This window comes from Mauremys mutica, chromosome 9 (assembly GCF_020497125.1).
Source record: "Mauremys mutica isolate MM-2020 ecotype Southern chromosome 9, ASM2049712v1, whole genome shotgun sequence".
Taxonomy (NCBI): Eukaryota; Metazoa; Chordata; order Testudines; family Geoemydidae; genus Mauremys; species Mauremys mutica.
This window is the reverse complement of record NC_059080.1, coordinates 71,133,349-71,150,713: the sequence shown is the minus strand read 5'-3', so window position 1 is coordinate 71,150,713 and position 17,365 is coordinate 71,133,349. Positions and strand designations below refer to the sequence as shown.

General features: G+C 40.7%; 1 protein-coding gene across 1 annotated transcript in view; it reads left to right on the top strand.

Annotated features, from left to right (window-relative positions):
• LOC123377665 (SPHK1 interactor, AKAP domain containing) overlaps positions 1-17,365 on the top strand; it is a 110,459-nt gene that overhangs the window by 48,993 nt on the left and 44,101 nt on the right. The window contains exon 3 of the mRNA XM_045030843.1: positions 1,784-1,894. Coding sequence (XP_044886778.1) covers positions 1,784-1,894 — 111 coding nt within the window. The remainder of the gene's footprint in view (positions 1-1,783; positions 1,895-17,365) is intronic.

Sequence of the window (17,365 nt, the reverse complement as noted above, 5' to 3'; positions counted from 1 at the left end):
GATATATCAATCCCTGATAAATCGATGGCTACCCGCCGATCTGGCGGGTAGTCTGGATGCACCCATAGGCAGGGCCGGCTCCAAGTACCAGCCCAGCAAGCAGGTGCTTGGGGTGGCCAACGGAGAGGGGCGGCACATCCCTCACTCCTTGTCAGAGGGAAGGACCAGCAGCCGAATTGCTGCCACAGACTGAAATGGCGGCGGTAGAGCTGATCGCGACTTTTTTTTTGCTGCTTAAGGCGGCAAAAACCCTGGAGCCGGCCCTGCTCATAGGTATTGTATGCATAAGGAATGCATACAATCTCCAGTATGAGATCAATCTTCCCAAGGAAGTTCTGTGGCTGCTATTACTGCAATATCTGAATGCCTCAGTCTTCAATGTATTTATCCTCTCCACACCTCTGGGAGGTAGGAAAGTGCTATTATCCCCATTTTACAGATTGGGAACTGAGGCACAGAATGACTAACTGACTTGTCCAAGACAACATAGACTTCCTATGGCAGAGTGAGAAATAGGACTCAGGTCTCCTGCATCCCAGGCTGCAGGACTTCTTTCTCCCTAGATGGTGCATGTATCATGTGGTTTGTTCTGTTCCCTTCCCTTGGAAGGGTGATTGGAGATCTCACACATTTTCAGCCATTCCCCCAGTTCATGTTAGGACACTTTCTGCAGCTGGCCAATCAGCTTACTGTAGTATCAGTCCACCTATTTCCAAATATAGCTATTTTGGCCCACATAAATTGTGAAGCAAATGAGAACATACTCCTAAACACATACTGGTACAATTCTTTGGCAAAATCAGCATGTGTAATGTGAGTCACAGTTTCAAAAGAATTTCTGTCTTACAAATTTGAGGCATTTCAATAAAATATGTCATGCCACATTCAGAAAGAAAATACCCTTTTTTGTTATGGTAAGTGTAATAGCTTGCAAATCTGTTTTAGTAATGAAAATACATAATATAGGAGAGATTTCTTTATCAAAAAGATTATTTGGCTCTGTTGGACATTGTGTTCCATATTTGTCAAGGAATAGCAACATAAGGGATTAAATTAATTCTAGAGGCTGCACCACCCACCTTGTAAGACTAGCTTTGACTCTTTCTAGTCTACAAACATTGTAAGTGGCCTTTAGTGACAGGGCAAAGATAGGCAGAAGAGGCACAATCACTTGGTCTTTACTTTGCCAAAACTCCTAATGGAGACCATGGGTCTGTAAGGGCTGCAGTGTTGAACTCATAAGGGGAACTCTTAGTCTTACTAGAGTAAATGGCAAAACCCTCACTGACTTCAACAGACACAGGAGTGAGTTCAGTGAATGATACCTAACTACTTCCAACTTCTCAAGTGAGCACTCAGATATGAAAATGATATGCATGCCTCTGGCAGCCTCCAGCCCTGAGACTGCCTCCAGCCCTGAGACTGCTGGGAGAATTAAAATGGTGTGTTACTTTTCTGTAAAGGCCTTTTTACCAAATTCATTTTTTGCTATTTATGTCCACCAGTTTAAAGCCCCCGCATCTGTATTCCAATAAAAATGTGGGGTTTTGATAGTCAAAAAATATCCTCAAGGCCTTTCACTTCCGAAGTTAACATGATATGACTATGAGGAAGGTCTGTAATCTCGTTTTGATTAAGTATACATTTTTTCCAAAATGACCAAAAGTCTCAATATTGTCCCAAATGAAACTCACTAGCAAGACTCCCATTGACTTAAAGGGGTGCAAGTCCAGGCCATAATTTCAAGTGAATTAGAACTAAGTAAATTCATCTATTTTAACAGGTTCTCTGCAGCAACAGTCTACTAGAGTCAACTGACTACTGGCTACAGAATCAGAGGACACCATGCCGAATTGGCTTTGTGGAAGACAAATCAGAAAATAAATGTGCTTCAGTAAGTACACAGAAGCTTTATACTTATGTGGGGAAAAGTGAGGGAAGGGAGTTATCTCAATGAAGACACAAATTAATCAGCCATTTTAAAAAAAATCACTGCATTGTAGCAGAAAAACTATGTAATCAGTTACTTAACCTAAAACTGGAAATCCTAAATTTCAATCTGGATTAAGACAGTTAAATAAACAGGCAAAGCAATACAGGTATAGATTTTTATACAGTAGACACTGAAAAGATCACTTTGGAAGTTTGCCTACAGACTTAGGCCCATCCGTATTGACTCATAGTCCTCAGCAGAAAGATAAGGATAAAAAATAAGCATACAGAGAATTCCTCCACGTTCTAAATGAAATTTTCATCTCAGTATTGCAGGTGCTAATGCAATTAACAAGTCACAAGTGACTTTTAGTTAAAAGTATCTATGAATAAATCAGAGTTGTTTGTGGCTTTTCATGCTATCTACATGTACTCAAATGTGAGTACTTTGATGTAATTGCAATAGTTACTTTTGATATCAAATAGTACTCAGAAGGGTTGTTTATCCATACTGAAAATGCAATTTGATCATTGTCAGCTAGTTCCAATGAGCCAACAAGCTTTTGCAACAGAACAATGGGGCTGCTGGTCCTCCGATAGAAACTAAAGACTAGTTCAGGGATGGTAATGAGAATGTACTGGAATTCACACTCTGGTGCAAAGATCTCATTCTAGCTTGTTAAATCAGATGCAGACAAAAGGTGGGGCGGGGGGGGGAGAGGTGAGCTGAAGCATAGTGCCTCAGAGATGGTGACTGGAGGCTTTTTTGCTGGCATAGAGCAAATGCAGCATACTGAGGAGCTGCGCTTATTATATTATAAAATTGCAGGGACACTTCCCCCCAAGCAGCAAGTGCAGAGGGGGAAACAGGGCCTGGCCATCCTCTGCAGTGCACTTGATCTGAGGAGTGTGTAGGCACACCAGCACTCTGGCTGGCCCTCTTATGCTCAGGAGTAGCTGCAGCCTGTTGGGTGCTCTCTATACTTATTTATAGAGTGCATCTTGCAGAGGAGAATCCCTGGGGAAAAAAAGAGAGCCTAAGATGGAGTCCATGGGATATGTGCTTTTAGGCTCGGCAAGAGCTAATTTAAGATAGTGATCAGGTCAGAGAACTCAAGGCCCAGTTCACTGTTTCCCTGAAACTTAAGCTATCATTCATACCAGTGCAAAATCAGCCTAACACTACCAAATCAGATTGCATTAGGTGGAGGGTACCAGTCCCAGGCCTAATTCTGTCAGGTGCTGAATGCCCACAACTTGCACTGAAGACCATTCCATGCTAAGGGTCTGATCCTGCAAGGTCCCCTTGAATCTGCTTTGGAGATGTTAATGACTAATTTTCAGCGAGGTTGGGTTCCAAAATTCCCAGATTCATACAGCCATATTCCCTGTCCTTCACACCCTTCTGCAAGCAAGAATGTCATAGGACATGGGGTGTAGTTGTAGCTGTGTCAGTCCCAGGATATTAGAGAGGCAAGGTGGGGGAGACAGGCTTTCAAGCCACAGAGATTTTGAAGAAGACCTGAATAAGAGCTCTGTGTGGCTTGAAAACTTGTGTCTCTCACCAACAGAAATTGGTTCAACAAAAGATATAACCTCACCCACCTTGTCTCACAATCTTTGGAGGCATATTAGATTTTAGAATTGCAGCCTGAGTGCCATTGACTGAATGGAGCACTAAACATGCTTACCTCTTATGTTTTTTTATCATTTATAAGTGCAGGAAGATCAAAACCATCCTCTTTTTTGTCAGATACGTTCAGTACATTCACCTTTAATGCCAAGAGTTTTTGATTTATCATGAGCACTTGGTATTACAAGAAGTGTTCTAAAAATATGACTTATGGTCCCAAAGCAGTAAATGTTGTTGAACACTCCTGCTACTTAAATAAAGCTGTTAAATGCTTGGTTCTTTACATTTCTAGTTTTGACATTTTTCTTCATGTTACTTCTTTTCAACTATTTCTGTGGAAGAAGAATGGTCCAATATTTATCTTTGCTAGGTCTGAGTGAGAAGAATAGATACTGTATCTTTTCACTGCAAGATTTTCTTTTTCCTAGTCAGATTAAGAGATATGATGTAGGAAAATATACACCACATGGTTGCTTGACACACACATGCCAACATAATGCTGTGCCCTATAAAAGCACTTTTGATCTGCAAATGAAAATCATATTTTATTTAATCCTGATCAATCACCTGTAAGGGAAGTAAGCATTCCTGTCCCCAGTTTACAAACGAGAAAGCAGAAGCAGAGAGATTAAGGGACATTTGTTTAGAGGTCCTGCGTCAGAATCAGAGTTACAGATCAGTAATTCATGGTTCTCAGTCCCAGGCCTAATTCTGTCAGGTGCTGAATGCCCACAACTTGCACTGAAGACCATTCCATGCTAAGGGTCTGATCCTGCAAGGTATTGAGTTCCCTCAACTCCCATTTCAGTCAAGGGGAGTTGGGCTTTCAGCATCTCTGAAAACTGGCCCCTAAGAAATACACCATTTTAGGGTAAGTCCACACTGCAAAAAAAGCCCTGCAGCAGCAAGTCTCAAAGTCAGGGGCAGCTGACTGGGGATCACACTGGAAGGCTAAAAATAGCAGTGTAGACTTCCCCGCTCGGGCAGGGGCCTGGGCTCTGAGACCCTCTTCTTCACTGTTCAAGCCCGAGTCAGTTGACCCAGGCTCTGAGACTCTCTGCTTCATTTTTTGTTTTGTTTTGTTTTGCTTTGCTTTTGCTGTGTAGCAGTCCCTTTAGAGTAATAGAAATTCATTGCAAGTCTGCCATTCTGGGCGGGGACACCCCACCAAAGCTCTCGTGGAAACATGCAACTGCACCAGAGTTGCTACTGCAGCCTTGAAGCTGCAATACCCTGCAAGGGCCCAACCCCTCCTTTCTTGGGAGGAGGCTGTTAGGATCCTTCAGCCCTGCCCTGCTCCTCTTATGGCATACTCTCGCCCACCCTTCATGACAGGTCTCCTAGAAACCAGAGGCATAACTCTTGTCCCCTTCCCTCCCATCTCTGCACAGAAGAAGCTTTTGTAGCCTGCAAAGTAGAATCTGGGTGCCTAGAATCTGGGTGATTCATTGTACAAGAAAAATGGAGAAGGGGGGAAAAAGCAATTCCACTGAGTTGTGGCTTCATTGTTTAAAACAGCTACCCTTTAAATAATCCTCATTATTCTTCTAATTATTAGACATGGAAACAATTTTATACTCATGAGGGATAAATTGTATGTACCTAATTTAGAAGCTCTTTCAAATACAATAGTTAATGCTAGAAAACAAAAGCAAAAGCTTACTTCTGTGATGGCCCAGAATCTTTGGTCAGCTTAGAAGGTGGCATTAAATCTTGCTACTGAAATATTTTAGTTATGATGCTAATATAAGCAGAATTGAAGTTTTGTTCATATACCTGATTGACATAATCCTAAAAAAGCATAACCCAGAGTTTCAAATGTTGGTGCCTAAAGTTAGGCAACCAATTTAGGTGCCTGCGTATGGGTATCTAACTTTAGGCAACCATTTTCCAAAGTTTTTGTCTTAGACTTAAAACTTTGAAACGGGGCAGAGAATTCATTGTGTTTGTTTAAGGTGCCCTCACCACTGAGTTACCTCAGCAAGATTGTGTTTGGTCCTACAGAGGTGCACCAGGATGATGAGAGAACATAACAAAACTGCACTTGCATGCAAGGACTGAGCATGATTCCAGCGCACATGTCAAAGGAATGCAAAGAATCTCGCCTTGTGCCACTGGCATGGTAGATATTCCAAAAATAGTGGAGGACTTGGGTAGTGGGACAGAGACATGAGGATGCCCTCCTCCATGTCCTCCATTAACCAGGGGAGCAGATCCTACTTAGGAGAGAGTACATACTACCCTATTTCAAAGGGGGGAGGAAAAGCTGCTCTTCCCAGTGCTCCGAGAGGTACTCTGTCTGCTTTAAGCACACTGCCTTTGGAAGCTCCCACTAGAGCAATGTCCCACTGAATGCAGCTTGTGTCTGTAAAACCACTATGGTCTTTTGCATTTAATACACTCTTGTTATTGTTTGCTTTTACCAAAGGCAGCCGGTAATATTTTTATCTATTGAGTATTCAACTTTCCTTTGAATGAATGAGTTTCCATTTTAGGTGTATGTGGTCTATGGTGACCAGTGGTGGTTAATACCCACAGTTCATATCAAAATCGTCTTCCATGAATATTTGTTGCTGTCATTACATCCCACTATGGATTAGCACAGTTAGTACAAATAAAAATAGATGTGTGACTGCCCTGCATATGCTGGTAAGTACATTAACATTAATCTTTTTAACTAAACTGTGACAGGCTTCCTGCTCATAAGAGAGGCAACGAGAATGATTAAACAGAATTGGTCTTTCTGATATATGTGGGACCCCGTTATTTTTTAAAGTAGGTTAAAAAAAAAAGGCCGTTATGTTGTGGAAATAATTGTTTGTATCCTACCTAAAATTGTGACCCGGCCCTGACCATACTCACATGTACATGTAGCTAGCTCAGAGCTTTCATCAACCAAAGAATATTTAAATGTGGAATAATTTTTATCAAATCCCAAAACTTCATGTTCAGCTCTCTTATGGACATATTTGCAAGATTTTTGAATTGTATAAGAATCTAGTCCGCAATCTAAAGATTTGAAATTACAACTTACGTTTCTCCTTGACTAGATATGTGCTTCAAATCCAAGCACTCACAATCTTGACCGAGTGTAATAGGAGTAGCAGATGCCCAGCATTTCTCAGGCTCAGACACCCAATATAGTCATTGCTAATGTAGCAATATGTATTTTCAATTCTAATATAGTAATTAAATATGTAATTAGTATAATTGAAAAGTGACTTTACCAAGAACTGTTCCAGAGAATTGTGTCTAATGCTGCATGGAAAAGAGATACATATCAAAAGGTTATATAAATAAGAAGCTGGCATTTTGGAGCTTCAGCTACAGAACCCAAGTGAGATCGTCTGCTCCAGAAGCCTTCGTACACTGCATCTATAAAACCTTTATGCAACACACCACACATCTAGATTATTTAAAGCAGAAATGTACATCTTCCCTATGTAGAAACTGGTCCACTCTCAACCAACTGACTGAATTGTGATATGAGACAATGCTGTTGACGCACCTGGACTGTTTGTGTATTTACTTTATTTAGGCCAAGGGCACCAGGGAATGAACTGTTCAAGGATTCATTCACAAATATACAGTGGCCCCCTTCTGCAATGTGATCTCTTTAGCAGACCATACTACATAACATGCTGCTGGAGCTTCCTTTTGGTTCTAGGCATATAGGATTGTTCATAACCTGAATGGCCTTCTAAGATCAAAAGACAGTGTCTAATACTCCTTTCTTTATGGCTTATGTCTGTTTTGAACATAGATTCAAAGGTTCTCTCAGGGTTTCAAAGGCTCTTTCACCTGCTTCATTAATCTGCTTCCACCCATAAACTGACCATCACTATGACGCAGATCCACCTCAAAACTTTCACACAAAGGTTTTTCTTCCTTACTCTATATGCGAGGTCGCAAACTCTTGTGTGGACCAGTGTTGTAAACACTAGGAGGTCTGCTGATTCCTAGAGTACTCTGTACCAGGTACCCTTGTTTAAGCTTGTTTCCATCAAGCCATCATTTGCTTTGAAAATTTGTGTAGGAGGCTTATGCAATTGCAAAATAAATGGAACCCTGCAGGCTGCCTGTCTAAATCCAGGCTTGCCTAACTTGAACCTTATATGAGTGGTTGAAACATCTGTGAGCAAGCAAGGCGTGTAGATAGCCATTGGAGAATCTGTTCGCTATGTTCATCTACAGTGGTTGGTGTTTACAAGAATCACAGCTAGAAGTAAATCACTGCTGTCCATTCTCTGGTTATATGGCGACTTTTCCTTCAGCTGGCAGCTAGACAACCAATGGACTTAAATTACCTCTCATAACTCCATGCTAAAGTCCATTGCTGCGGTCCTGTAGAATTGGATGTAGTGGCAGTTCATAGAAAACAGTCTGCGGGCTGGATCCAGCCCATCAGGGCTTTCAGTCCGGCCCATGGGATTGCCAGCCCCTTGGCACAGTGGGGCTAAGGCAGGCTCCCTGTTGAATAATGTTGAATTTTAGCAGTGTAAATTAGAAACTAATTACAGAAAGCCTTTTTTTGCGCAAGAAATGAAGATCTAATCAAAAGCCATCATAGAATAAAATATATGGATTCATTGGGTGCATCTTGTGAATGAGCAGCTCACAATACTATAAAAATATACTGAACTTTAATGAGAATGTCTATAATGTTGCTGACTTGAAAAGATTAATGAGCTCTGTTTAACCACACACCTCTTTCCCTCTGTGTGGTGGTTACCTCTATCTGATAAAGGGCATTTGTCAAAACACCTTTGACCACTCTACCATCTTCCTCTGCAAGACTACATCTAATATTACCAACCTTGGAACAGCTTCCAAACAAACCCTCCCTGGCCCGCCTCCACCACTTAAATTACACTGACTGCAGACCTGGGATGGATAATTTTCTGTGCTGAACCTGCAATTGGTTTGTTATATCTTTAATAAGGAAGCAAGCTGCTTCTAGCCTGGAAGCTCCTGAAACATAGGACCTTAATATCATAACATTATGTAGAGGAAAGACATTTTAGGAAACTTATTGGAGGCTTCTAAACCATTAGTTGGAATTTTTCTCCTACCTTCAAGGCCTGTACAGTTAGATTCCTGAATCTAAGGGCTTTACTACCAAAGGGACACAGAAGAATCTCAGCATTATTTCTAAGAACGCTCTACATTATTTCTAAATATGTTTTTAAAAACAGAGGGAGGTGGAGGTCTAAAACAAGATATATGATGCTATTGTGCAAAGGATTAATCAGTGCTCATTTATCATAAGCTGCATAAATCACACGATTTTCCCACTCGAAGTAATGAGGCTTTCTACAGCTACCATTTATTCATTCGTTAAATTGTCTTGCCAGAGAAACATTCCCCTTCTCTTCCCAAGCATAGGCCAGTGTGTTTTTCCAATGGTGGGTGAGAAGATTCCAGTATAGGTAAAATTAAGCCCTGGACCAGGGACTGCTTTTCTATACACAAAACATTGTATATTTAAAGTCAGCTATTTTCTGGCCCTGCAGGACTAGAAACAGAAGCTGTATACCATTGGGAAAGAGGGGTTAGAAGCATTTCCCAGCGTCCCTCTAATCCCCCAACATCTCCCAGTACTCATTTCTAAACCTGGAAAAAAAAGAGGTAACAGACTTTAAAGTCATGACACAATGTATAGAAAAGCTCTTTTTAAGGTAATTTTAAGTGTATTTATGGCTCCTTCAGAGACCTATACAGTAGGCAGGTCACTCAGATACCTGGCTTTATAGGTGGCTGGTTGTGGGAACAGTTTCAGTACAATATTTAAAAATGTAACCATTCCTGAAACAGTTTTTCTGCAACATATACTGAATACACAGACTACATGATGGTGTAGGCAGTTTAAACGGTTTAGCAGTACACTTTTGGGGTGAATTTTCAATTCATCCAAGTTTCTGCCATTAGGAATGGAAGTAGTACACCCCTCCAATAGTGATGCTGAAAAAATGTTTATATATACTACATCATCATGTGTGTATATAATTTCAGGTGTGTACATAGACACATGTGAATGGTAAAAGGTATTATGGATGCATTCAGAAAAATCCATGTGTGTAATCTATATTGTTCATAGCTAAAGAAGCCATTTTCTTTTGGTATTTTTAAATGAAAATTAACAGTTTGGTAAAATGGGAAAAATCCACTTTGAGTATTTGTAGAGTATGCAGCTCTGTTTAGGAAGCCCTAAATGTTATGCACTTGTACAGCTTTACTCCTACAATTTGGCATCTAGACCGGGAATTAGGAGAGTGTGTTTAGTTTACCTTTCACTCCCATGGTTATTTGAGCATCTTACAGAACAGCATTATATCTTTCACAAAATGAAATCCAGCCTTCGTTTTCCAGACCTAAGCCGTAATTACTAGGAGTATTTTTAGTCCTAAGCCCTATCTTACTATTCAGTTTGACAATACCTTAATTATATCTTGACAAGGAATAGGAATCAACAGCTGAGTTGTGGCATAAAACCACAGGCCTGTCTTGGAGGATGTTGTCATGCTGTCTCAGTAGAAGCTCTGGGAAGCAAATTACCTCCTAGATTGCCCAGGGAGCATGCCACTCTTAAATAGGGTGCAAGGTGAGGGTTCACCCCTCTATGATGGGTGTGGGAAGATAGGACCATTCCATCCCATCATTCCTCCTCACTGATTCCTCTGATCTTTTAAAGGTAATTTTAAGTGTATTTATAGCTCCCTCAGAGACCATACGGTCCGACAGGTCACTCAGATACCTGGGAACAGTTTCAGTACAATGTTTAAAAATGTAACCATTCCTGAAACAGTTTTTCTGCAACATATACTGAATATACAGACTACATGATGGTGTAGGCAGTTTAAACGGTTTAGCAATACTCTTTTGGGAGTGAATTTTCAATTCGTCCAAGTTTTTGCTATTAGGAACGGAAGTAATACACCCCTCCAATAGTGATGCTGAAAACATGTTTTTATATATAGTACAGCATCATGTGTGTATATAATTTCAGGTGTGTAAAGAAACACCAGATATTCCAGTGAATCACTTGCTGTATGAGAATTAAGTGATTCACTGAAATTTCTGGAGTTTCTTTACCCATGGTCCAGTTATACTTTGTGTTGAAAGTATATGGAAAAACATCTTCAGCACAAAGGGAAGTGTTAATACCATTATACAAAACACTGGTAAAGACCTCATCTGGAATACTGTGTGCAATTCTGGTCTCCCAAGTTTGAGAAAGATTGATTCAAACTGGAACAGATGCACAGAAGGGCTACAAGAAATGGAAAAACTACTTTATGAGAAAAGACTCAAAGCGTTTGGCTTGTTTAGCCTAGCCAAAAGAAGGCTGAGGGGAGATATGATTGCTCTCTGAAAATTCCAGAAAGATAAATACCAGGGAGGAAGAGGAGTTATTTAAGTTAAGCACCAATGTGGATACAAGAATAAATGGATATAAACTGGCCATCAACAAGTTTAGGCTTGAAATTAGACAAAGGTTTCTAACCATCAGAGGAGTGAAGTTCTGGAACAGACTTCCAAGGGAAGCAGAGAGCGGAAAAAAACCTAACTGGCTTCAAGACTGAGCTTGATAAGTTTATGGAGGGGATAGTATGATGAGACTGCCTACAATGGCATGTAGTGAATCTGTGACTGCTAGCAGCAAACGTCTCCAATCGCTGGTGACGGGACACTAGATGGGACGGGCTCCAAGTTACTACAGAGAATTCTTTCCCAGGTGTCTGGCTGGTGGGTCTTGCCCACATGCTCGGGGTCTAACTGATCACCATAGTTGGGGTCAGGAAGGAATTTTCTTCCTGGTCAGATTGGCAGAGACCCTGGGGTTTTCCCCTTCTTCTGCAGTGTGGGACACAGGTCACTTGCAGGTATAAACTAGTGTAAATGGCAGATTCTCTGTAACTTGAAGTCTTCAAATCATGATTTGGGGACTTTAGTCACTCAGCCAGAGGTTACAGGTCTAATACAGGAGTGGGTGGGTGAGGTGCTGTGGCCTGCAATGTGCAGGAGGTCAGACTAGATGATCATGATGGTCCCTTCTGACCTTAAAGTCTATGAGTCAAGATCATCTTCCTTTATGTACTGATCTTGCATGGATTTGCTTTCATAAGGAACTACCATCGTATTTAACTGCTGTCTTTATATGTCTTTGTACACTTGCTAAACATTTGTTTGTCAGCACTTTCTAACCAGTGCTTCCTCCTGGAGCTGCCATCTTCTCTTATCCCCTGGGATCCACCCACATAACTTACCACACAGTAAAAATAATAGCAGTTCTTGCATACCTATCAGTGGAAGAATTGGGCATGTGGCCTACATCTGGCAATGCTATAAATACTGCTCCATAGATCTGGGAGGTTTATGTGTAGCAGTGCAGCCAGTGTCCCCCTCAGGATCTTAAGATGTCACTTTCATAAAGCACCAAGATCTAGTTCCTTAAGAAATGGGAACCGTGATGTTACTTCCAAAACAAATCTCTTGTTCAGGTCTATGATAATTTGCTGCTGTCATAACCCCAGGGCTCACTATAACATAAATTACAGCGTGAGGTGAATAGAAATGTGTTAAACTAATTATTAACATATTTTATATACAGGACAGCAAAAGGGAGCAGATGGCACACATGGCATAAATATTTATTGGCATATTTTCTTTAAGTATAAATCATAAGTGACAATTAATTACATCAAAACCAAAAGGAATAAGCCTTAATGAGAAGAAAACAGTCACAGCTGTCGCTGAAGCTGTGAAATATGGAGAGAGGACTCTGGCTGATTCACAGATGCAGCCATGCCACTAAAATAAGGGCAGTCTTTAACAAAATGTATAAACGCACCAAGCTATCTGAGTTATGGACCTTCTAAAATATAATTGGGACCAAATTTCAGATGTATTTTTTCATCAGCTCTTGCCAAAGTGCACTAAGCCCTCTTAGTATCATAAACACATGTTTTGAAGGGATTTAAGTTTGAGGGGAAGAAAGCAGCTATTGAAAGCCATATCCTGGGCCCAGTTCACATGAACTGTAGGGAATCAGAAGACTCTGGAGGTCATGGAAGTTGTCTGTGCTCTGTATGGTGACTAGACAGCAACTGTGAAAAATCAGGACAAGGGGTGGGGGGTAATGGGAGCCTATATAAGAAAAAGATCCAACAATCGGGGCTGTCCCTATAAAATGGGGACATCTAGTCACCCTAGTGCTCTGGGCTGATTGCTCCTGGTGACAGTCAGCTACAGTTTGCAAGGGGAGCTGCTGAAACCTTCATCTGCTCTATTGGCAGCACTTGTGGAGCTACATGGGGTGCAGGGAGGGGATCTCAAGTAAATGAGCTTCCTGAACACTATATGCAGACCCTCCCCTATCTCCCTTCAGGGAGAGACGCTATTCCACATTCCTATTGATGGATTGCAGAGAGCAAATATTCAAACTGACAACCCTCTTGCTTCTGATTGGCTGAGTGTTTACAGTTATCAGGTGAGTGGGTTGTTTTGGGCTATGTAGCCCATTCAGTCAACACATACCACATTAAGAACACAAAAGTGGTAACTATGTTGCATACTGGCCACATATGTCCAGCTCCCCTGTAGCTGGTGCAGAGGATGGCCATCAGCAGCTGCTCCCAACTAATAAGATACTCCTTGAATTCAAATGGTAGAGGTTTGTGCTTTCAGGTTCAGTCCCTGTTGTTAGAAGTGGTGGTTCATTTTGGATATCTCAACTATTGAGGTGTGCAAAAGCTCTACATGTTATAGGAAATTGGGGGGAGGGCAGAGAATTTTTAAAAAGCCACTGAACTGCAAACCTTACCCAAACATTTTGCATTAATTTGAAAGGGGTTGTTAACAATACAGAATCATGTTTCAGTGAGTTACTAAACTACAAGGGTAAATGGCCTGTACTGTACAGCACTCCGATCATGCTCCATATAAGTGTCTGAAGGAGGGAGCTATTCTCTTCGCAGTGGGGATGTTTATTTTTCTATAGTTGCTATGTTTTAAGTGAAGTTAAGTGAAAAGATAAATACAAAATGAAGAAAAGAGAATGCTCATTACTGTTCTTTTGCTCCCTGTATCTATTGTCCTTGCAATAGTCCTCTGTCACAAGAATGTGAGCACAGCACAGGATGCCAGGAAACCATTAGTTCTAATCGTAGTGCTTAACCTCTGTTTCCCCATTTGTACAAAGGAGATAATACCTATCCCACAGGCTACCGTGAGGATTAGTTAGTTCATGTTTGTGTTTCACCTTGAAGATACACAGCACTAAGTATTGTTTTTACATCAGAAAAAAACCAAACAAAAACCCCTTTCCACTCCTGGCCCAAACCAAAAGGATATTATTCAAGTAGTAATTGCCCATCTCAAGATGAATCTGACTGTTTATCAGATGAGTGAGGCAGAGAAATAAGATCGGTCCCATTGACATTAATGAGTTATACGTGCACACTGACGAGAATGAGACCAGCCTGGTTATTTGAGAACCTGACGGGGCTAACAGATTATTTATATGGCCCCAAACTAACAAAGATTGAGGCAGAGGAGAGGGAAAGTGAGTGTCTAATTACCTTCCACTCTCACTCCCAGAAGAGGGCAATTGTCACTTTCTCCTCAGCTATCCACAGGACTGGAGAAAAGGAAGGATCAGGCTAGCCTAGAAGTTGCTGTGTCCCCACAGGGCTCTGCATCTTTGCTGATATTGCTTGGACTTTGAGGCCAACACTGAATTCTCCTGTTGATAGTGGAGCCTTCATGCAAACTAGTGAACTCCATTGACTACATGTTTCAGAGTAGCAGCCGTGTTAGTCTGTATCCGCAAAATGTTGCCTGATTTGGGGAGGGTTAGTAGGGACAGTGGAATTTATCCACTTAATTTAGTTTTATTTAATAATTAATTTTCTAATTAATTAAGAATGTTAGTAATAATTAATAGATATTAATAATATGGGTATGGCTCGCCAATATGTGTGATCAGAAGATAAAGTTCGTCTTGAATCAGGCTTCACAGAACTTAATACAAGGAGATTGGGGTGTATTACAGGAATTAGGACAGAGACAGAGTTTAGTCAAACAAGACCTTTTATTTAAAATCAACAAAACAAGAAGTAAATGTAAAATGTTAAAAGCAGTATGAGATTACAAAGTTACAAAATATCACAGTTCTTTAAGAGATATAATATGATATTATACAGTTCTAAATGTACTCTACAGCGCTAGAGTAAATTTCACACCTCTGCTAGAGGAAGTTACAAAGAAACTGGTTATGAGTAAAACCCTCTTTTGTTTAACCTAAATGCTCTAGCAGAAATGAGAATATGTTCATACTCACAACTTTGAGAAGAATCAATACTACGACTTAGTATTAACAGCTTTCATAGGAGAAAAAGGCTTCGAAGCAGGTTGAGACGACAAGGAAACAGAGAGATGTATCGCCCGCTCTAATGGTGGATTATCACACCTTTTATAGGGAGAACTCCTTCCTCTTACGCCCAAATTTGGCTTTCCCCATGGAAAGGTGAGGGTACCTGTTTTCATAGGCTGACCTTTGTATACGTATTAATGACAACTATCTACGTATCTTGTGGTGTACTTGTTAGGTCCTTTTGCACCTAACTAGGTGAAAGGTTAGCAGATATTCAGAAAGTCCCTAGACAATTTGCGTAGGTTTGTTTCCTATTATCACTTTTCTGAGTAAGGGTCTTAAAGGTTGCTTTCAGCGTCACAGAGGAAATAGGCCAGGATGTCTGGTTTAGAAGCTTCTAGGTATCTTGCGTTTACAGCTATTGCAAATTCTATTAATCTATGCAGCCTACACACTTTTATCAAAAAGACATTTTATACAGACCAACAGATTAATCCTCAGGGCTACAAAAAAGAACAAGAGTACTTGTGGCTCACAAAAGCTCATGCTGAAATAAATGTGTTAGTCTCTAAGGTGCCACAAGTACTCCTGTTCTTCTTCCATTAACTACAGTGGAGATGCTCATGATTTACATTAGTACAAGTGAGAGCTAAGTAAGGCCAGAGAGGTACCCACTACAAGTATGTACTAGACATAGAGATGGCCAAAAAGCAAGAATTCCACTATGTGAAAAATTGAGGTTTCAGAATTATTTTTTTGTTCCACATTGAAATGAAACTATGGCCTTTGCAAAATTGGTGAAAAGCCAGGCAAGAAAGGATAGTCAGTTGCATGGTGGTTAGGGTGCTCACATGAGCAAGTCCATGATCTGAATCAGGCAGTGTAGGAACATGAACCTGGGTCTCTCACATCCCCAGTGAGCACCCTGACCTCCAAGCTATTGACACACATCTCTCTTCTCTCCCCCATGACTTCTCCCAATGGATAAGGCAAAAGCCTTCTTCATATTTGCACTTATCTCATCCTGCATCCACTTCTTTAGTGAATCAAACACCTTCTGCCCAATGTTCTCATTTCTACATTTTACAGCTGGTTTCTCTGCCAAAGGCATGCTGGCAAGTATGGAGGTTAAACACAAGCAGCACTACATTTAAATTTGTATGGATAATTAGTTCAAATACCTTCCAAAAGCAAGTCATTTTTATTCTGTGTAAATAACATGCTATTCCAAATACCTCACTTGCTACACTCAGTTTCACATCTCCTTTAATCATTAACTATTAAGGAACAAGTTCTGTCATGTGTGGGGTGAGCAGGGGTGCTTAGTGGAGTTGGGCCATACAATGCTACTGTCATCAATACATAGTCATAACTCTTAATGACATTAATGGGAGTGAAGAGAATCAATGTCAGGAAAATCAGCCTAAATCATAATCATAAATTAAGATTATGACAAAAGATGCAACATCTAAAGGCAAATAATTTTTCCATTTCTGAGTTGCCTTCTGCCAAGCATCTCCAAGCACTTTACAAAGATTACTGTGTTAATCCTCATAACAACTGGTGAAGCACGGAGGCATTATCTCTAGGTATAGATGGGAACACTGAGGCACATTGAAATTATGTGATTTACGCCACACGCCACAAGATGACTCAGCAAATCAGTAGTAGAGCAGGGAACAGAACCCAGAGTTCCTGAATGCAAGCTTCATGCTTTGAATACTATCCAGTGCTACTGCTGAGATGGAACCACATGGAAATATGGGAAAAGCAAACATTATTAATCAAGAAGATCAGGTGAAAACTCCCCAAAAGATTTCCTTTTACAGTGAATATATTTGAGTTGGCAATTTATGTCGGGTACAATCAAGGTCTGTCTCAAAACACCACCAGGAAATGTACTTTTTCTTTATACCAGCCTGCTGAAATGTCACAAGCCTCACCTCCTCAGCATGAAGACATTCATAAGAAATTAAGTTAAAAAGATCATCCCTTGAAAAGGAAGAATTGAATGGGGGAGAGCAATGTGTTAATTATCAAACTCTGGCAGCGGGGGAAGCCAGATGTAATGACACAGACATCGATTCTGTTACTCTGTTCTGGTTCTGTACTTCAGTGATCTATTGGCTCCAAAAATAAGCTTCTGTCTGGTGACAGTCTGTAATCAAACATGCGTACACATGTCCGATAAGAGGTTTAGATACAGTATACGTGGTACAATGGGGAAGAAGATGTTACTATTGAAACCTAGCAGCCTCTCTGCAGAAAAACCCAGCGGCAGAACTTCTCCCCATGATTGTGCCTCAAATAAACCAATGCAGTATTTCAGAGTGGTAGAAAACTGGGCTTTTCTTCCTCTTTAAACTAAAGGTGCATATAACAATGGTGCTCAGAACAAATATAGCACCCTTCAGTCAAGAATCAGC